The sequence below is a fragment of the Diplotaxodon limnothrissa genome, linkage group LG11 (genome assembly GCF_057381915.1).
Source record: "Diplotaxodon limnothrissa isolate DT_005_m linkage group LG11, D_limnothrissa_male_GT1.1, whole genome shotgun sequence".
NCBI classification, from domain to species: Eukaryota; Metazoa; Chordata; class Actinopteri; order Cichliformes; family Cichlidae; genus Diplotaxodon; species Diplotaxodon limnothrissa.
The window spans coordinates 28594407-28614538 of NC_140606.1; the positions used below are offsets into that span (position 1 = coordinate 28594407).

Consider the following 20132-nt stretch of genomic DNA (forward strand, 5'->3'; position numbering starts at 1 on the left):
TTAGCAACGGTTGACTCGTGCTTATCGTGACTTCAGGGTTCGCTGTAGATTTGCAGTCAGTGAACACTGCAGGGTTCGCACTTTGACAGAAATATAGCATTTTCTTAGAGAAATGATGGCTGAGACAGACGGTGTGACCAAGCTAGACGTCTCTGTACTAAACGCTGAGCAGCAAGAGAAACTGCGACAGTTTAAGGTAACGTGTTGCATTTCTCAACGCTAAAATACCACCTTTATTTGTAAGCTATGTCCTGAAATGCTTTTCGCATTGACCCAGATCAAGACGAGAATCGACAACGAGAGGTATTTGAGGTCGCATCCCGAAGTAGACGTACTCATAGGCGACTTTCTAAGGTCTGCTCAAGTTCACATTAATATCACAAAAATACATGCTGAATGGGGAAAAATGTTTGTGATGTTTTATTGTTGAACTTAACACTGTCTGCTTTAAGTTTAATTTTGTTTGTATTTATTTATCTTACAGCAAATGTTACATTTCTAGGGTAATATGCAAACTTTCATTTTATTTTCACTGTGTATAACATATTATATTAATAACCTCTGTACATTCAGTGGAACCAGCTACCCTTTCAAAGAAATGTATGAAAGATTACAATGTATTTTGCAATATAATAATACAATATATGTATACCCTGAAAAGGATTTACACCAATATATGTACTGCAATATGGTTTCTGCTATTCAAGCTTAGTCTCTGTATCATATTTTTAACACATGTTACAACCTCAGTATTAAAATCTGAGTTTTCCCTGCTTAAATTGATTTTGGAGCTGCCAAAAAAGGTTTTAACAGCCTCAAAAAATAAAAAAATAATTCAATAATTCTGGAATAATTAATCTAATATCCGAGCAATAAATGGGAAATATGTGCAGTGATTTATTTAAACATGCATGTGGATACAGTATGGAGCAAAGTACAAACGATTTTACAAAAGTTTTCTTGTAATTTTGTTAAGTAGTATTCAGGAATAGTTTTTCGAGGCTTCTTTAGGACATCCCAGAGCTCTACTTTAGATATTGTCTGCCTTTTGCAACTAACAAATAAACAAACAAACAAACTTAAAATAACCATTCTTTTGATGGACTGACAATGAGCCCAAGTCCAAAGAATAATTTTAAAAGGCCTCCAAACAGCCCAAAGCTTAAAGCACCATCACTCAAGTCTACTTGAGCAATAATTTGTCATTTGCCACCTCTCCTCACAGGGATGTGCTTCACAAACAGCCAGCTGACATCCGTGAGTTTGCTGCAGGTGAGTTGTGTGCAGTGTGCATCAACACCAAAAATGGCCAGTTGGTCACTATTATTTATTTTCACATTCATCCTTTTGCCCAGTGTTTAGTTAGTGAATAAATATAAATACATATTTAAAGTCTGCCACGTTTTTTTTTTACAATTTCTCTCTTTTGTTGGACTTTTTCAGATCACTTCTCAAATCCAAACCTTGAAGAAACTATTCTCCCCAAAATGGAAGGAAACAGCGAGACAAACTAAAACACTTCCAACAACTTCACCTATGTTTTCTCTATATTGATAAAAAAAATTTATGGACTATGTTTTTTGGAACAATGATGCTGCTTCAGTTGCTCCATTGTCCAGTTTGTGGACAAGGGTCCTAAAGGGTTTTATGCTTATTTATTAATCAAAATCCTTAAATGTATAATTACCTTGATATACCTTGAGTGGTATTAAATATTTTGTCACGTCACCACAAGTATTTATATAAATTACACAATAAAATGTTTTTTAAAGCCACGATCCACACTCTAGAAAGCCATACTGACAAGAAAATGCAAATTATTGGTTAACCTGGCTGATATACAGGAATTATTTATCAGTCTAACCCTTGAAGACAATTTAAGATAAGCTTGTCATATAGTTGTTAGCAGAATACACAGATCTAGCACAACCTGCCTAACAATAACATAATAAAAATTTTCAAAAAATAAGTGTTTAAATACAAGTATCTTTAGATGCCTAACTAACTAAATTTTACAGCTGTAGCATAAGTTTAAATTAGTTTAATTTTAGTTATTTGGTTGTTTATTAGACTAGAAAGCAGAAAGAAAGCACTAATACCACTAATATAATTAATGTAAACCTTTGGTTAAGCAAGGGGTCGTGGATATTAGGAATCAAACACAGACACCTAAACCATTTTTAAATTTAAAGAATCACTTTTTCCTCCTTCACAGTGTAAGTTCCATGTGCATTGGAGGTGGACAGAAACTCTTTCCAGGTAGGCGGGCCAGTTTATGATAATCCTTTTACAGTGAAAATAGGATCGACTTGGCTAAACCAAAAAATTACAGAAGGTAAAAAAGTATAGGCCAACTTACTGCATTTATCTGGTGCTTCTTTTCTTTTTGGCAACTATTCTCTGTGATTATTTAAATCTTTATAGACAGATTTTCTATTGTTTGAATGGTACTGCCAGTAACAGTAAGCTAATAAATAAAGGTAATATTAGCTAACTTAAAAAAAACAAGCAAAGTAAAGAATTAATTCGGCAGCCATAAGCAGAAAAAAGTTGGACAGCTGAAGGTAAAAGACATTAAGCAAGAATATTTGCATTATTAACTTTTTTCACCTTCCTATAATCTTTACAGGCATTTTTTGATGTGTAACAATAGGCTAATAAGTAAAAGCTAGCTCGTTAGCTTACTTAGCTAAGTTAACAGAAATTTGTTTTAACATAGGGCAAGGAGCTGGTGGCACAGAAATAGTGAAGGTAAATGGATCAATGTGAGCTGAATACACATGAAATAAAAACATCCGTATAAGTTCTTTATTGTTCTTGTAACCATTTCAGTCTTTTTAGGTGTATGTGGAAAACGGCTAATGGTAATAGTAGGCTAATGAGTAAACATTTGCTAACCCGTAACTATTAGCTCATTTAGCTTATGTTATGTTTGGAAATATTAGTAAGTAAGTATTTAATATTAGTAAATGTTAAATTAAAAAATTTGAGCTTAACACTTGACCAGACTTAAACTGACATGAGTGCGATTACTTGGTTGGGGTGTGTTTTTATTTTGATGTCTATTTCCGTTTCTAGTTTGGTCTAATTTGAAGAAGAGTTAAGAAGGAATTCAATTTAATTTCTTTATTGATTTTAACATAACAGTTAGGTAATAGTGTAATTATATTTTAACGAGAAAAGGATGTCCATCTGATGTATTATTGTAAAGAGACAAGGATTTAATTGTGCCCCATGTGTGATTTGCTTTAATCCCATTTGAGCTATTTAAGCTCAGCTACATGGACTTCTTTGAATACTGCTTGTTAGGAACTAGTGAGGCAACTGCACAGTGCTCAGTGCTCTAGATATTATGATCAATCTTAAAAAATATTATTGCTCTAGTGTCCTGTCAGATATTTTAATTACTTAATAGTACGATGGGTGAGCTATTTACTGTTTTTTTAATAGTAGCCTTACCCACCAGTGGCAGTTGTTTCATATTTATGTGCTTTCGCCCTGGAAAATGTAAATAGTCTTTTTTTGTTTTGACTTCACATTTTTATATGAAAAATACTTGTATATGAGCTGTGGTATGTTTATCTTAAATACAATTTAACTGAGATATTATCATGACATAAACTCTAAATAAACATTGTGCTTCACTGAATTTATTAGAATAACAGCTTCAGAGTTACCAATTATTACTTTTATTAATGATTTGTGAATGATTTTATTCATAACTTTTAGGTGAATTAATGTTCTCTTCACCAGACCTTATACGCAATTACAGCACTTAATTTTTGTTGACACTTGCTACTAATGTAATTTAACTAGTATACGTGCACAGCAGATGAGAATTACATGATATACATACATGCCCATACATGATATGATCAAAGCTCCTGGACCACTCACACATTAGACTTATTCCAGAGGAGGTTTGGAGGTCTGCAGTTAGGCAATAGGCACGCACTTGTTAGCCCTGCTCTGAAACTTTAAGCCACCTCAGCAGCAACTTTGCTTCTTTATGGTTGAGCTACTGTGGTTCCTAAATGCTTCCACTTTGCAATTTCACATATCGTTAATCGAGGAGTATCTAGGAGAGAGAAAATTTCGCAAACTTGTTGTAATGTTGGCATTGTATTATAATGCCACACACAAATTCAATGAGCTCTTTTTAATTACCCATTCTTAAACAAATGTTTGTTAAAGCAGAGTGTTTAAATGCTTGATTTTGTCCACATACGGTTTTCTATATAGTTTATGCAAACAAATAACAGAATTTTATAAGACCAGATTTATATGTCACTTCACAATTTACCCATTGAAGTGTCCTCTTTCAAGGTTTTTCTTCTGTAGCACGATGTTTGTTTGATTCATACTTGATAATAACTATGCAACTCAATATAATGGCAAAGTAAACAATAATAGACACACATGCAAAAGTTGTAGTAAGTTTCAGTAAGCTGCAGTACCAGCAGAGAGAGATATTTTATTTTGAACATGAAAATATCACAGAAAAGTGTTTAAATAGACATTACCAACAGTTACATGTAAATACATACTAGTAGCCTAGCTTAATTGTTCAAGGACCCTAGATTCATACCTTCCTTGCTCGCCAGCGACTTCTTGGCTTTGAATATAGTATCTCCCCCTGCTGGTACTGCAATTTCTGCATGTGTGTCCATTTCACACTTAGAATAGGCAAAGCGTGAAATGGACATGGTGGACCAGCATGTCTATTAGATGCTTTGCTGTGATATAGGATTTAATTATGAGATATACTGTGTATATATAAAATGTGAAAGTTGATGTTTCTTTTTCTTGTGTGATTGGAGGAACTTAAGAGCTTAATCGCACCAGACACGCCGTAGCACGTTGTAAAATAGTTAGGAGGTAGTAACTGTGGGGTGACAGTTCTAATTTTGCTTAATGTTTTCTTATTTTTTCTAGAACTGCAATACACACATGATTGATTGGAAAAATCTGAGTTACATGAATGTAATAATGAATACTCAGCGGTGTTAGCAATGAGTAAAGACAAAACTGTTTTGACTTATTACTGAGGTTTTGCCTGAAGAATCAGAAATTTTGTGAATTCAACGTGAAACTTATTTTGATTGTTAAAAAAAGCAAATACTCACACACACACACACACACACACACACACACACACACACACACACACACACACACACACACAGTGCTGTATTAATGCCGTCCCCCTGCTTTGACTGTGTCAGTTACAGGTGGACATCCTCCCAGATCACATTAGTCACGAAGTACAGGCACAGAGGACGAACACTCTTATGCTTATGCATCCTGTTTTTTCTCAGATCTACCAAGGAGAAGACTGGTAATCTGTAAGTAACAACTAATTTATATATTCATAAGTTGCAAAAGTTATTATTTTTTTTCTTTCTCAGTTCTTGTAATACTATTATTTAAATTTAACTGTAAACCTTTACAGATCTGGCACAGATGAACATTTATATTTTAATGTTTTGTTTTTCTCGCTAATAGATGATATAATAGTAAAGAAAAGATATGCTCTAAATCCTGCTCTTACATACACACTGTTGAGACTGCGTGGTTAAAACACTCATTTTTGTTCTAATACTCTTTTCATTCTTTATTATTCATAATCTGCTGAAATATTTAAATGAGAAGAAAAATCTCTGTAAAGTAAACAGTGAATTCAACATAACAGTATACAAATGTTGGTGAAGGGAAATCCTAATGAATGTGAACCAAATACATTAAAAAAAGGTAAAAATGATAGGACAAAAGAAGAGAAGACAACAACGTGGTGCTAAAATATTGTTCCACAGTACATTGCGTGCATTACCAAACCTGTTTTTCACTGCAAGTTATCCTCCAAAGTCCTCAGAGATTCCCAAAGGATGAATAGCTCACACGGTTACTAGGAAAGTGTGATCATAAATCCTCACTGGAGGAAGTATATCACAAAACTGGAGGTGGCTCACATAGAGACAGTTTCAACAACAAGTGAAGACCAATGAGGATTAACTGCATGCAACTAGAAGTGAAATTAAAGCCCAAGAAAGAAGATCTGTGCCAAACATGTCATTTGTGTTCATGTTAACACATTATGTAATACCATCCTGTCGAACAGACGCACAGCCTATCCACATGGCTCCGAAGGGAGGAGCTTGTTTGGTTCTGCTCATCTTGGCCTCTGCAGTTTTCGGTAAGCTCCAAAAACATCACACTCAGTATACCCGTTTTACCCCTTTTTTATACTATATGTTTGTTAATGTAAATATGTGTTCTCATAGGCACATAAACATACATGTATGAATGCTATTAAAAGTGTGTGTTCATTAATACACACCTTTACGTGTCTGCCTAGCTCAACTTCCACATATGGGGCCTCAAGAAAAAGCTGAGTTAGAAAAAGTGACTGAAAAACTGGTAAGGTGTTTTCTGAATTTCACGTCAGTAGAAATTTATTTTTCAGGCTTAAGAGTAGGGCTGGAGCTGTCAGTTATTAAATAATTAAGTATTCTCATCAGTTTATCGAGTAATCCGATATTGAATATTTTTTATAAAGAAAACATTTTCTTAAATCCCAAAATAAATAAATAATCACTGTAAAAAAAATAAGGTATAAATGCAGCCAAAACTAAGATTAAAAAAAAGTGAAAGAGCCTTTACGCTGTCTTCTTAGAGATCTTTCTTACATTAGTAGGAGGCTTCATGCGTATTTTTTTTTTTTGCATGTATTTTTTAGTGTGCTAATAAATGAGTGCTTGTGTGTCTGTAAGCCTTTAAAGAAAAGAGCATTAAGAAAAGTGCGTATATCAACATTCTGTGGGCTGAGGTTTCGTCAACCTCCCATCAGCTTTTCCCCAGTAAAGCCTTTAATGGAGCGGGTGAAACACTGGCATTTACATAGTGACAATTGAATCATAGAGTCATGCATTAAACAAAGCATCAAAGCGAATAAAATGTGTTCATATTCAGTTTGGGGCCAGTGATTTTATTTTATTTTTTTTCTTCATCAGATGAAGAAGTGCTACTATAGAGGTAAGAAAACTTTCAATACACTTTTTAAAGAGAAGAATGTGTATGTGTGTAAAGTACACCCTCTTTCACATTTTTATACATCACTGCGTAATAAAAATAATCTGTTCATTAAAGAGTCTTTAAGTTAGGCAAACACAACCTCATATGTACAGCAACGCATGACACATTAATTACAAAAGTACACCCTTACTGCTTCCATAGGAATTAAGAGGATAAGTCCTACCAGCCTGGTGCTTCAGCTGCCCTTACTGACGCAACCCCCAAAAAGGGATTCGTGTCTCCGACTGGAATCGAACCAGCAAACCGATCATTCTTCTGTGAAAAACATTGTTCACAAGTGTAATACAGTGGTCCCTCGTTTATCGTGAGATGTACGTTCTAAAAATAACCCGCGATCTGTGAAATCCCAACTTTATTTTTTACATTAAAACCCCTCACTACACACTTTATACAGTTTTCTCAGACAGGCTCGAAGATTTTCACACTTTTCTCTCTTGTTTAAAGACCCTCACAGTTTAAGCCTTCGTAGAAAAATAAGTCCAGTATTATATAATGAAACCAAAGATCAAACCCTGTTTTCAGGTCCAGAACATGGGAATAGAGCCTCAGTGAGAGAATTCAAGATTAACAAATCAATGATATGGACGTTGAGGAAGAAAGAAGAATGAGTTGAGTAAAGTTTGACTGATCTGACTATTTTGTTGCTTAATGCGTCTCATACTGTGGTGCCTTATGGTCTGAAAAATACGCTAACTTCCACCTTCCTTTAGCATGTCTAGAAGGCTAACGTTTTGTGCGATGGTTAGCATCGTCCTCTGCCTTTTGGGTGCTAGCGCAGGTACCTTTGATAGTGAAAAAAACGTTTCGTCGGCATTGTTGTGTTTGTGAGGGAGAAAACTTACAAACATACAGTACAGCACTTCACAGTCACACTGCTAGAGATAGAAGATTTATATAAATTTGACAAGCTGAACACATTCTGTACTGTACAGGGGACACGGCACGGAGGAGATTGATTGACAATGGTCTACAGCTGACCAGGACGCAGAACACAAAGCGCTGTAAACAACAAAAAATCATGCCAAAAAAAGATCCGCGAAAAGTGAACCGCATTATAGCGAGGGACCACTGTACGTTCAACATAGTTGCCAGTCCCAGGAGTGAATTCCTCTGCAAAATGAATAGCTTCATTAAAAAATTAACATGTATAAAATCTTGGAACTGACACAGGGTGTACTGAAGCTGAACCTTAAAATGTTTTGTTGGAGTAATTGTAATGTAACTCCAGTCACCATGCTGAATTGGCGTCAGTGTGAGAGTGTGAGTACCCTGACCACATTCTGTAATATGAGCCACAACTGATATGTGGCAAATGGTTTGATTTTACAGGATACCCAGAGCCTAATTTGATGCAGGTCAACAGTGTCTTCAACTCCAGGTAATTCGTTTTTGTATTTTGTTGCTGTCCTGAAGAATCAAGTGGTCACTTCAGTTATCACACTTATTTGGACTGTTGTGTAATATTTTTCTTTATGCTTATCCACTTTTTGTCGTCACCCCACTGAAACTCTTTGTGATTTCCATAACTCAAGAAAAAAGTCACCGTAGATTTTCAAATTGATACCATAGATGCATCTACTAAAAATTGCGGACAAGCTCAAATCTCAGTGACCTCGACTTAAAGGTCAAAGGCCAGAGGTCAAGTTTTCTGAAAATGTTGTGAATGCAATAACTCAAGAACGAGGCAATGTGGGATTTTTAAACTGATACCATAGGTGCATCTACTATAAATCTTGGACAAGTTTGAATCTGAGTGATCTCGACCCCGAGGTCAGAGTAAGTTTTCTGTAAGTCTTTTGAACGTGATAATTGGGAATAATTTAGTTCTCTTGTCTTTTTTGTCCCTCAAGTTATTCTTTATCAATTTTGTGCATAAACAAGGAAAAGAAATGTAACTAACCAACTAGTCTAAAACTTGGAGACATACTCCTTCAACGCTTATCTGCCGTTAAACCTAAAAATGAGGATTCGGTCCCAGCTAGTGAACTTCAGAACAAGGTGACATAAGATTTTAAAATTGGTACCATACATGTGTCTACGAGGAGGCTGAGGGGTAACACTGGTGGTTGCCAGTATTTTCATAAATAAGTGTAAAGAAAAGATTTGCTTTTGCTTTTTGCTGCAAAATGTTAGTAAATAACTTATTGATAAGCTATGACATTGGTATTTAACTCCATCTTAAGAATATGGTTTTGCCTGGTCAAATGTGTCTAGTTAATCAAAGGATATTTGGTATATTTCATATGTGAAAACATTTATTCTCATCAGCTTTTATTTGCTCTCTCATTAGCCTTAGTGGTTCTGTGCAGAACAGAGATGCTAACCAGTCGAACGCCCTCCTTTCCACTTTTCGTCATCTCCTGACCTCAGTCACTACAGGAACAAACATGAAGTCATTTGGTCAACTCCCCGTGGATATTTCACAAAAAATGGTTTGAAAATATAAACATCCATACACCCATAATCACACATACTGTATAATCTATCTCCATTTCCTTAAAAAATATAGCCTTTTGAAATCGGATGATTCTTTTTGATGCACTCTGTATTAACTGAAACATGTAATTCATTTTTTTATGAGTACCAGGTTAGTCATTAAAGTCACTGATTATTTAAAGCAGCGCTTATTGTCTTATTAATAGTCAGTATGAATTTTTTGTTGTGCAGTTCTGACCGTTAATGTTTTTTCTGTCTGTCTGTTAATAGACTAACCAGATGTGGAATTGCAGCAATCTTCCAGGCATGATTGAGGTGATGAGAAACTATTCTGGTGGCATATCAAAGGCAAGGGAAACCCTCCCCCCAAAAAATAAATGCAATGGATAAATTGTTACTGTTTTTTAACAGTCTTATCATGTCTGCCATCTATCCTTTTCTCCTAGGAGGATTCTGGATGTTATATGCAAGCGTTTGCAGCCCCTCTTTCCTGGGCAACTTTGACCACACAGGATAAAAACAGCATGGACTCAAATGACTACAGAAAACTGATGTGGGCTGTTACACCTATGGCGGGGCTTATGCCCTTCCTAAAAACAAAACTTCTGATGAACGTAGATATCCCAAAGCTAAAAAACATGTGAGTATGCTTTTATGGAATAATATTATCTGGCTTTTTCATAACCTTTCCTATAAATAAACCTGGTGTTGTTTCCAGGATGGACATGTTGAAGAGTATGTATGATCGCATACCTCCTGGTCAAAGGACTCGTGTGGCTGAATGGGCGAAAGATCAGATCACCCAAAACTACTTCAACTGTTCAATAAAGCCATGGGTTTACACAACATTAAGTAAGAAAAGTCAGAAATCAATTGATAAAATCTATGTACACACATACAGTTCTGTTAGCATAACTTCAGAGGCTATTACAGTTTGATGGCATTTTTTATGTGAGAAAAACTGTAAATTGACTCATGTTACTTACGTTGGGACTTCCATTATACCCAGAACCTGCAAAACCCTGACTCTGATCTATGTTAAACCTTAATTTGTAGTTTTATCCCATTTGAACAATTTCTGTTTCAATTTAGTAAAATTTAAATGACCATACAGACAGATCCACCAACACACCACAGTCTCGCAAATACATTTTAAGAGGCAATTAAGATGCCTTGTTTTCTACCTCATTTCTCTCGTTGCGCTTCTGATAAGTATAAATGTGCATTGTAAAACCTTGATTTATTAATAGAGCATGTGGATATCTGCTCCCCTTCACTGGAATGGCTGAATTTGGAAGCACTGACTATTTTGGGACCCTACCTGTCCTATTTACCACCAAGTGATGTTAATTATTCTTCTAAAGTAGAGGTAAGAGAAGGATAAAGAAGAAATAAGACATGGAAGAGAAAAAAACAACAAGGTTATAATTTTTTCCTGGTTGGTCTGCTTTGTTTTGTCTTCTAGCTATGCAAGTTTTTCTCTTCAGCTAAGTTCAAAACCACGATGAACCCCACTCTGAGTAAGAAGTTGCTCCATAGAATCCAAGAGTGCTTCAGTTCACAGGAGTTTCCAGAACATGTGGAAAAGTGTGTATACATTATTGATGTACATTAGCAGGTGCAGGTGTTAACAGTAAAAATATTGATTTGTCACTATGGGGAAAGCCCAGAGTCTTCTTCTTTTTTGCTCTAACATGTCTGCTGTGAAAGAAGTGATAAGAAGCATTTCAGGAAAAGGATCTAGTTGTACATAACATGTCATGTCATTTTTTAAAAGACTGCCGAGTGGTTTTACTTTACCCGCTACATACCAAAATAACACAACATCACTGAGGTTTCTGATCTTAGATCTTATAGGGACAGAAAGAAACACAAGGTTTCACACAAAAATGTGTGAAGGATTTGAAATAATCACTACGTTGTCTGGTATTTGAATCTCCACAGACTTGGCCCACTGGCTTGCTATTATGATCCCCCAGAGTTGAATGCTAACTTCAGTGGGAAACTCCTCTCTCAACTGGACCAGTGTGACAGCTCCCAAATCAAAGGGGTATTTTTCACTTACGCTTACCCAAACTTTCACATTTATCTTCTTTGATCAAAGATTTGAATTGTTTCTTGAATCTCAATAGTGTCATAATTACTCGTTCTCTCTTTTATCCTTCCCAAAACACAAGCTGAAGACACGGCTTCTCAGTTCTCTGAGGTCACTGTCAAGCCCTGCTCAAATAATACGAGACTTAAGCAGTACTGTTACTGCATTGTCTGCCAAAGAAATTGCTGCAATCCCTGCCACCAGTCTCACACAGGCTCTCAAAAATCTGGGACCCAACATCCGATGGACAAGGAGCCAGCTGCATGCTCTTATCGAGAAACATTTGGGTGAAAAGAAAGTGGGTGGATTCAGCTGACGGCTTGTGTCAGATAGCTGTCCTCATTGCTTGATACTTACCTCATTCTGTTCCGCCTCAGTGTAAACAGATATCCGGGATGGAGCTGATGAAACTTCAGCCCGTTGCAGAAGGTTTGCCAAACTGTATACTGAAACAGGTAAAAGCTGTAGAGGTCCTGAATGAGCCAGAGGGCCTAAAGAACATCTCCAAACGACTGAGCAGGGGACAGCTAATGGCCATGCTGGTAGGGGTGAGTTCTTCATGTTTCTTCATTTCATCACACCAAATACATTGTGTCTTAAACAAAAAGTATGTATTCTTTCTTTGATTTAATTTCTAAACATATTCTTAAAAGAATTAAATGTTTTCCTGTAGATGCTTAAGGAAATGCATCCTCCTGCGCTGGTGCCAAAGTTGTCTTCCCAGTTACTTAACGTCGTTTCTATTAACATTTTGGCCGATGCAAATGTCACCTCTTTGGACCAAGTGACAAACAAAACTTGGACTCGGTCACAGGTAGTGATGCTAAGTATGCCTTAGGCAGCTTCTTTGTATTATTTTGTTGAGTTTTCTAATTTATTTACTGTTACCATCCATGCATTGCTGTAGTAAGTATATGACTGATTTTGTGATTTTCTCTTTTTACTCAAAAAATGGTGCCACTTGTGGTGTGTTCTTACTCAGGCAGCATACCTGGCAAAGAAGATGGCTGACCTAAAACAGCTTCAATTTAGGTGAGAGAAGTATGCTGCTGACAAAATATCTGAAACTCTTTTTGGCAAAAAAAAATCCTTCTAATAGAAAAACAGAAAGTGCATCCAAAGAATTTATTCACCTAATCGTTTCTACAGTTTTTGCTTAAAGCACTTGACTTTATTACTTGATTCATCAGCAAATCTCAGAAATATTTCTCTATACCTGGATATTTGCCACAAGTGGTAACATGACTTAACTGTAACAGAAAACATTGTATTCATTTAAGATTTAGAGCTCTCTGTCTAAACTTGTCCATATAGGTTCTTGCTGAAGCACCTGAAGTGGCCTATTGACTCACTGCCACCCTCATGGATCATTTTTATTGGCAGTCCTTTGACCTTTTTGAAGGATTACAAGTACAGAGAGAATACATTACTGCCTTAGAGCAACCTGTCAATGTTATTGCTTTTCATTGAATGCGTAATGCACGTGAACAGATTGCAGAGCTTATAAATAGTACAAATATGCTGCTGAGATTGTCACTGCAAATATAAGAATAGACCCAAGTTTTTATGTTTATGCAAAGTCTGACAAATATTTGTACACAGAAACGGTTCATAGAATGTACATGCATATATATATATATATCTATATATATCTATATATCTATATATATATATATATAGATATATATATATACATATTAGTGCTGTCAGCGTTAATCTTGTTAAAATAACTGCATTATTGCGGCAAATCTCCATTAACGAGTTATTGCGGATCGCCCTGTGCGTGGGGCTGCACGGCATCAGTGTGTTGGCACAGTTAGCTCGTTAACGCATTAGTCTACAGCTCTTTGGCCCTCACTTTCTGCCATGTAAACGCAAGTGTTTCACTTACATTTGTGACTTATTTGATCATATCTAGGAGCACCTGTGTGAATGCAAAGTACAACCACATTAAGACCAAGAGCCCCCAGTACTGATATGTTTTTTTTTCTGCAGACTACTATAAAATCTAATTCACTGCACCATAAATTTCCTTACTACTTAATTTTATTCATTTAGTTGTTTCTGTGAAGCTCTTTAAGATTATCGTGTGATCTTTACCAAAGCCTTTAATGCAGGTTTACAATTTTCTTTGGTGCTTAAGTTATTGTCATGTTCTTGTTACTGTGTTTGTTGCTCCTTCATCTGAAACATTGTTGTCTAACACAGGAAGATGCGTTCGGTCCTTCAGGGCATAACCTGTAAGATGATTAATGAAGCTCCTGACAGCGGTGTAATGGAAATGGCTTTGGCCATGGCAGAGTCTCCAGAGTGGCTCTCCAAAGTTCAGGTAGGTATTTACTCACACATAAACATCTTGTCTTTACATAGTGTGTGCAGTCCGCACAGAATAACTATTATAACAAACATGTTTCTAGGCAGGATGTGCTGCCAAAAAACTTTTTGCAACTTTGGTGAAAAAGAGAGCAGACTATTTCAAAACCATCACTGAACAGGAACTGGATAAGATTCCTTCAGCTTTGCTTCTTCACCTGCTGTAAGCAAATGGTGTATTTACTAGTTTAAAGTTTGTTTAGATTTTTTTAAGTTTGTGTTGAAATCTGTTTTCTCATTCCTTTTATCGTAGCCCTTCAGATGTGGACGATTTGCCTAGTTCTGTCTGTCCTATTTTCCTTGACAAGATGGAAGAAGCCAACATCAGCTCTTTGCCTCTTAATTCCCCGTCTCGTCCTGCACTCACCAAGAAAGCCCTGTTCTGCCTAACCAATGTACACTCAAGGATACACATAGTAACAATAAGTATTATCTGATAAATTGATCCGCTTGTTCAACAGCAGTTAGAGATGTCTGCTGTGTTTTTGTAGGGGACAGATTTATCCAGCCTCACCGGTGGTGATCTGCCCAAGCTAGGGCCCCTCGTATGTGAGCTGCAGCCTTCCCAGCTGCGTCTAATGAACCCTGATGTCCTCAACTCCGCTTTCCAGGAGATGGCTTCCTGCAAACATATTCCTCAACAATACAGGGCAGATATCATTAAGATGGTTCACCAGACCTTTGGGTAGGACACCCTCCTAATGAGCATTAAAGTTAATACAAAGAAGGACCATAGACTGTATATAAAAGATGCACAAAGCTTCCAGAAAAGTTATGGTTCTTACTAGAGATGGACCGATCCGATATTACGTATCGGTATAGGTCCGATACTGACCTAAATGACTGGATCGGATATCGGAGAAAAATAAAAAATGTAATCCGATCCATTAAATATCACGAAAGCACCTCACAAAACTTGCAACACGCCGTAACTCACCTCAGAATGTTAGCATGTCGGAGCAGTATGCATCACGTGATAGAGCGGCTGTGGCATGCGGGACCTGTGGTCTGGATAGCATTTGGAGCTTCGCTAGCAACCTGGCATTTCATCTCCGACAAAGTTATCCCCGAGAGAAGTAAAGCAAGTGTGTAAGTCCATCTCTGAATGTTTGTAAAGCATTCCTGCGTTAAGCTTAACGAGCGACTGCCTCTCGCTCTCCGGCTGCTACTTCAATCGTGAAACTGCTTAATGATCAGCTGATCGGCTTTTCTGTCGCGAGTCCGTCTCTCTTCTTTGTTTTTGGCCCACTTTGCACCAGAAAGAGGAAACCAGCGGCTGAACAACAGCAGCACGTTTAAGCTTGATAAGCTGTTGTTAGAATTTATTTAATATTACTTTCTACACCAGGATCTTTTTCTACGTAGCTGACGCTGGTAACTGTGCAGGGGCGGATCTAGCAAAGTTTAGCCAGGGGGGCCGATAGGGCATTAACAGGGAAAAGGGGGCACAAAGACATACTTTTCTTTCTTATTCTCATTTAAAATGTCGAGCTTTTAATAAATAATTATCTGACACACAAAGTTTTAATTTGATGTAAAATGAATAGAAGTCAATTACTGTATATAGTGACTATTAAGTCTAATATATATACCCTAGTAAGCTATAGTACTTTTTCCTTTGGGAAGGTACCATCTGTGCAGTCTGCAATTTTGTTGAAGAAAGATGTTGAATCTATTTAATATTTCTTGAAAAATAATTGATTTCTGTGCATTTTTTTTCACACTGCATCAAATTAAGGTTGATTACGTCGATTAAGCATCATGAGGTGGCGCGTGAGGGGTGGTTCCCTATTTTTTATTTATTTATTTTTGTTGTTGCTGGGAGTTGGAACCCTATTAGTTAGGTTGCTTAATATTTACGCTAAGTACTCTTTAAAATACCAGAATAGGGAGGATGGTGTAGGTTTAAGTTTATTAGATTGATCAGTATTGCTGAACTATTAAATATTTTTTTTGTACACAGGTATAACAGAATAGCTTTAGTGTAGTTGTTGTTTTAAACTTGAGTATGAACTTGCAGACTTGCAAAATGCAGCAAGATATTTTAAAAAACTGTTTTGTTGATTAAAAAACACTATATCGGATTCATATCGGTATCGGCAGATATCCAAATTTATGATATCGGTATCGGTATCGGACATAAAAAAGTGGTATCGTGCCATCTCTAGTTCTTACTGAATATAACATGAAGATATATATATATATATATATATATATATATATATATATATATATATATATATATATATATGCTTTCTTTTTGAGTGAATAAGGGGAACAAAGCCAGTGTGCTTTGTGTGTGTGACATCCAGCTTACATACATACATACATGTTTTGTATAGAGCCAAACAAAAAAGCTAAAGTAGTAGTCTTGTGTACTTTTTTAAAACATCTGTAGAAATTCTTCTGATTGGACCGAGGACACTGTGGAATCAGTCGGTCCCCTTCTTCTTTGTGATAAGGTTGCCACGTCTGCTCTACCCAACAAAGTGCGTATCTGCCTTGTCCATTACATGCAGCTCATCTTGTGTTTGTTTTTGTCATGTTCATTATTAAGTCACTCAGAACTCAGAAGTGACTCTCCTGCTTGTGATTAAAAATGGATATATATTTTCAGTTTTTCTTGATGTTGTCCCTCTCTGTATCTCCGTTAGCCTTGGATGAAGGATGTTCTTCGTTACATAAAGTCACTGTCCTCTGATCCTTCAGATGCCCTGAAAAAGAAAATCTTTGCTCTTACCACCACTAGATCAAATGCAACACGTAAAAAGAGGGGTGAGAAGGAGGCGTGCTTTATCTGTTTTGCAACAATTCAGTTTTATATTTCTGTTTTTTGTAGTTCTTGTGTCTCTAACAGCAAGAGCAACACTGATCATGGTAATAGCAGCGTAACTTTTTATTTGAATCTCTGCCACAGTTTAGTTTTTAGTTTGAATTAAAATACATTTTATTTAAAGTGGTTTTTAAAAAGCCTTATGATTATATTGTCTATACCTGTAGAGATCCTGAGAGAACCCACTGAGAATTTGATTCAAGAACTGGGAATGGATAATGTGTACTGGTCAGCAGGAGAGCTGGATAAGATGTCAAACAGCACTTTCCTGGCCACTGTAGAAATACTTGGAGAAATCCCGAACTACAGTGCAGATCAACTGGCTGTGCTCAGCAAAAAAGCTACTGAGGTACAGTGAGACACAGTCATCTTGGTTTCGTTCATTCGCCAGTCTGTTTTTTCTTTCCAGCATTTCTAGTTTGAACAGTTGGCTTTGATTCGGGCACTCACAGTGAGATTGCCACAGTAATAAAAAGTTATTGTAAATCAAGGTGGAACATAAAAGTTTTTTTCCACTTTCCCACAATTAATAATAATTAATACAGCTTCACTAATGAAAGTTAAGGTGTACATTTTGAATATCAATATTTTAATATTATTGAACCAAGATCCAATTGAGCAGTTATTATCCCTGTTTGTCTTAACTGATAAACTGACCTAGGTATAATTTGCTCCGCAGCTTAATGGAAGTTAGAGAGGAATAACGTCTGTGTAAATATCCAAACAAATAAAACGCTGCACTCTTCTGGTGTCAAAATTAAAACGCAATCTGTAACTTCTTAAGGTTGCATTTGCTGGTCTGTATGTAGAAATCCTATATTTAGTTATTTTGTGTTAGTGTGAATATTTCTGTATATTTCTTTAGGCTTTTGGCCCCGTGTCACAGATGAACGAGGGCGTGGTCATACAGCTTGAATGTATAAATCAGGGTTTTTCTAATTCTGACCTGGAGAATCTCCCCTTGCCAATGGATATTGTAGAGGGAATTTCCCGCTGTGGGTGGACTCAATCACAGGTGAAGCATAGAAACAGCATTGCATGCTCACCGCTATATCGATTACACACATGACATGACTCATGTGCCAATAGATGGAGTCGTTGTGGAGGGGAATTGCCAAATATAACAATCTGAAAGCGCAGCAGCTGGGAGCTGCAGAGATGGTATCACTGAACCGGCTCATCTGTGGCCTGAGCTCCAGCGAGATCAAACAGCTCAACATCAGCGCCTTCAAGTTTGTCCACCGCACATCTCACTTTTCATTTTATTTAAGTCACCCATTTTTCCAGGCTCTTATTTTCACAGATTATTTTTTGTTAATCTAATGATCCGTGACTGCCCACAGCCCATCTCCTCCCACCTCTGCAACAGTAGTGAAAGTACTTTTGAGAAGTGAAAATTCAAGTGATATCCTGTCATATGCAGATAAAAGAAATCTTAACCTCTGCCACTCATTCAAGACTTTTTAAAAGTTTCTTTTTTTTAATTTTTAGCTGTGATGTCTTCTTATTTCTGAAGCAGTGATCATAAATAGTTCATAAATACTTTCTTTCTGGTCAGGTGCATAAACAAACCTTTTTTTAGAGTAGACTCGTTCACAGGTAGTGATGCTAAGATTATTTTAACTTTAAAGAGCTGCACAATGATACAGAGTCACAATTGCACGATGTGTGAAAGTTTGTGTTTGTCACAGGAGGGCTGTGGGCTCGATGGATGGTATTAAGTGCTCCTTTCAGATTTTACAGCAATTAAAAACTCTAGCTGTGGCTGCATTTGGGAAACCCAGCACCTGGACAGAACCACAGGTTGCAGACTTGGGCAACATACTTGGTAAGATAATATCTGCAAACAAAAAAAACCCCCATTGGAATATTTCATAGAAATACCTGTAAAGTGTCACCTGGGAGAGAAATTAGCTTTCACTTTTGGTAATGTTTTCATCTGTGTCCCTAAGCTGGGCTGGATGCATCGGAGCTGGCTTCTTTGGACCCATCTGTCTTTCCATTTGTCAGCAGGACGTGTATCCCACTCATCCCTCCAAACAATTTTGCTGTAAGCAGCTTTTTATTTCCTACTATTGTTTTTAAGCTAGAAGCCAAACCTAGAGGCCAGATTTAACAAATACATTCACTCGAGTGTTGGGCCGTGCCGAAATAGGCCTACATACAAAAACCCTTAATTGATATTTTTACAAATATTTTATAAGAGAAAATTTGAGCTCAGGTGGACTGAGCTCAAATGTATACTATGTTTTACTTTTATTAGGCTCACTCCATTTCAAAGCAGATCATAAAAATGTAATTAGTTACAATAAGGGAGATAAAGGTTTTCACAGGGTACAGTGAAAGACAACAAATATTGTCATTATGAAGAGGATAAATGCATCACTAATAACATTGAAATTAAAGTTCGCTTGTTCTACGTGTGTGAATATATGTCAGTACAAATTTTAAATGCAGGACTTTTATTTTATTAAATGTTGTATGCCTGTTTTCCCTGCAGGTACTCTCTGCTGCTCAGCTGGAGGCCCTTGGGCCTGACAATGCAGCAATGGTGACCACTGAACAGCGAAATCTGTTGAATAATGATCAACTTGACACAGTTGAAACGGCTCTAACTGGTTTTCGTAACCAGGCACAAAGAGCTGTTCAATCAGGTAAAAACACAAATTTGCACAGCATTTAATTCCCACGTTCTTCGTCATCTAAATATTTTGAAGTATTTGGAACAAGTTAAATTTCATCCTGCCATTAAACGCTGCCATGTAGGCTTGGCTTATTCTGAAAAACCTAATTTCAGAGTGTTTTCAACATAAATATGACTTAAATTGTTTATTAACAATATAATAACAATTATTATGATATATTTATATATCAATATGTAAATATTAGACTTTAGTTTTAATGACCTTTGAATATTATCACTGAGAAATCTTTATATTTCACTGCTATGTCCAGGAGCTCCATCGCTGGGTGCAGAGGGGCTCTCAGCCTTCATGAAGCCCCTTCTCTTGCTTCTCATTGGGTTTCTCCTGCTGTGAGTCATCACATCCATCTGCTTAAGCTAATTACAGACCTATATTAATAATAAAATAAAAATAAACAACAGTTCAGCAATTCTTCAGGTTTATTTAGTGTTGAAGACGTTTGCACAGATTGATGTTTTATGATAATCTATACATGTTTGTGACTGTAGCTCACACGATTAGATGACCTTCTGAGATGTGTTAGAGTTCCTTTACTGTGTTATGTGTTAATAAGAAAATATATTTTATTAATTGCAGAGAAATATTTCATGTTTAATTT

The 20132-nt window shown here is 36.5% G+C and overlaps 1 protein-coding gene across 2 annotated transcripts; it reads left to right on the forward strand.

Moving 5' to 3' along the window:
• The first annotated feature begins 19 nt into the window (after window positions 1–19).
• riiad1 (regulatory subunit of type II PKA R-subunit domain containing 1) lies at window positions 20–19867 on the forward strand. Of its 2 annotated transcripts, XM_085365643.1 has the most exons (32): window positions 20–196; window positions 278–354; window positions 1226–1257; window positions 5319–5345; window positions 6119–6193; window positions 6356–6417; window positions 7011–7032; window positions 8422–8470; window positions 9383–9524; window positions 9799–9876; window positions 9975–10168; window positions 10247–10380; window positions 10779–10897; window positions 10994–11115; window positions 11473–11578; window positions 11706–11921; window positions 12001–12171; window positions 12297–12437; window positions 12606–12655; window positions 13832–13952; window positions 14041–14159; window positions 14250–14391; window positions 14488–14681; window positions 16395–16485; window positions 16651–16771; window positions 16997–17178; window positions 17695–17844; window positions 17919–18061; window positions 18521–18657; window positions 18782–18879; window positions 19330–19483; window positions 19785–19867. In XM_085365643.1, exons 1-32 carry the CDS (start codon window positions 113–115, stop codon window positions 19865–19867), a joined length of 3636 nt encoding a protein of 1211 aa, XP_085221769.1. In that variant the 5' UTR covers window positions 20–112. The 2 variants fall into 2 exon arrangements, with proteins under 2 accessions (XP_085221769.1, XP_085221770.1); XM_085365644.1 differs by lacking the exons at window positions 5319–5345; window positions 6119–6193; window positions 6356–6417; ... (24 more) ...; window positions 19330–19483; window positions 19785–19867 and adding an exon at window positions 1444–1514 and having other exon boundaries at window positions 1226–1272.
• The last annotated feature ends 265 nt before the right edge of the window (window positions 19868–20132 follow it).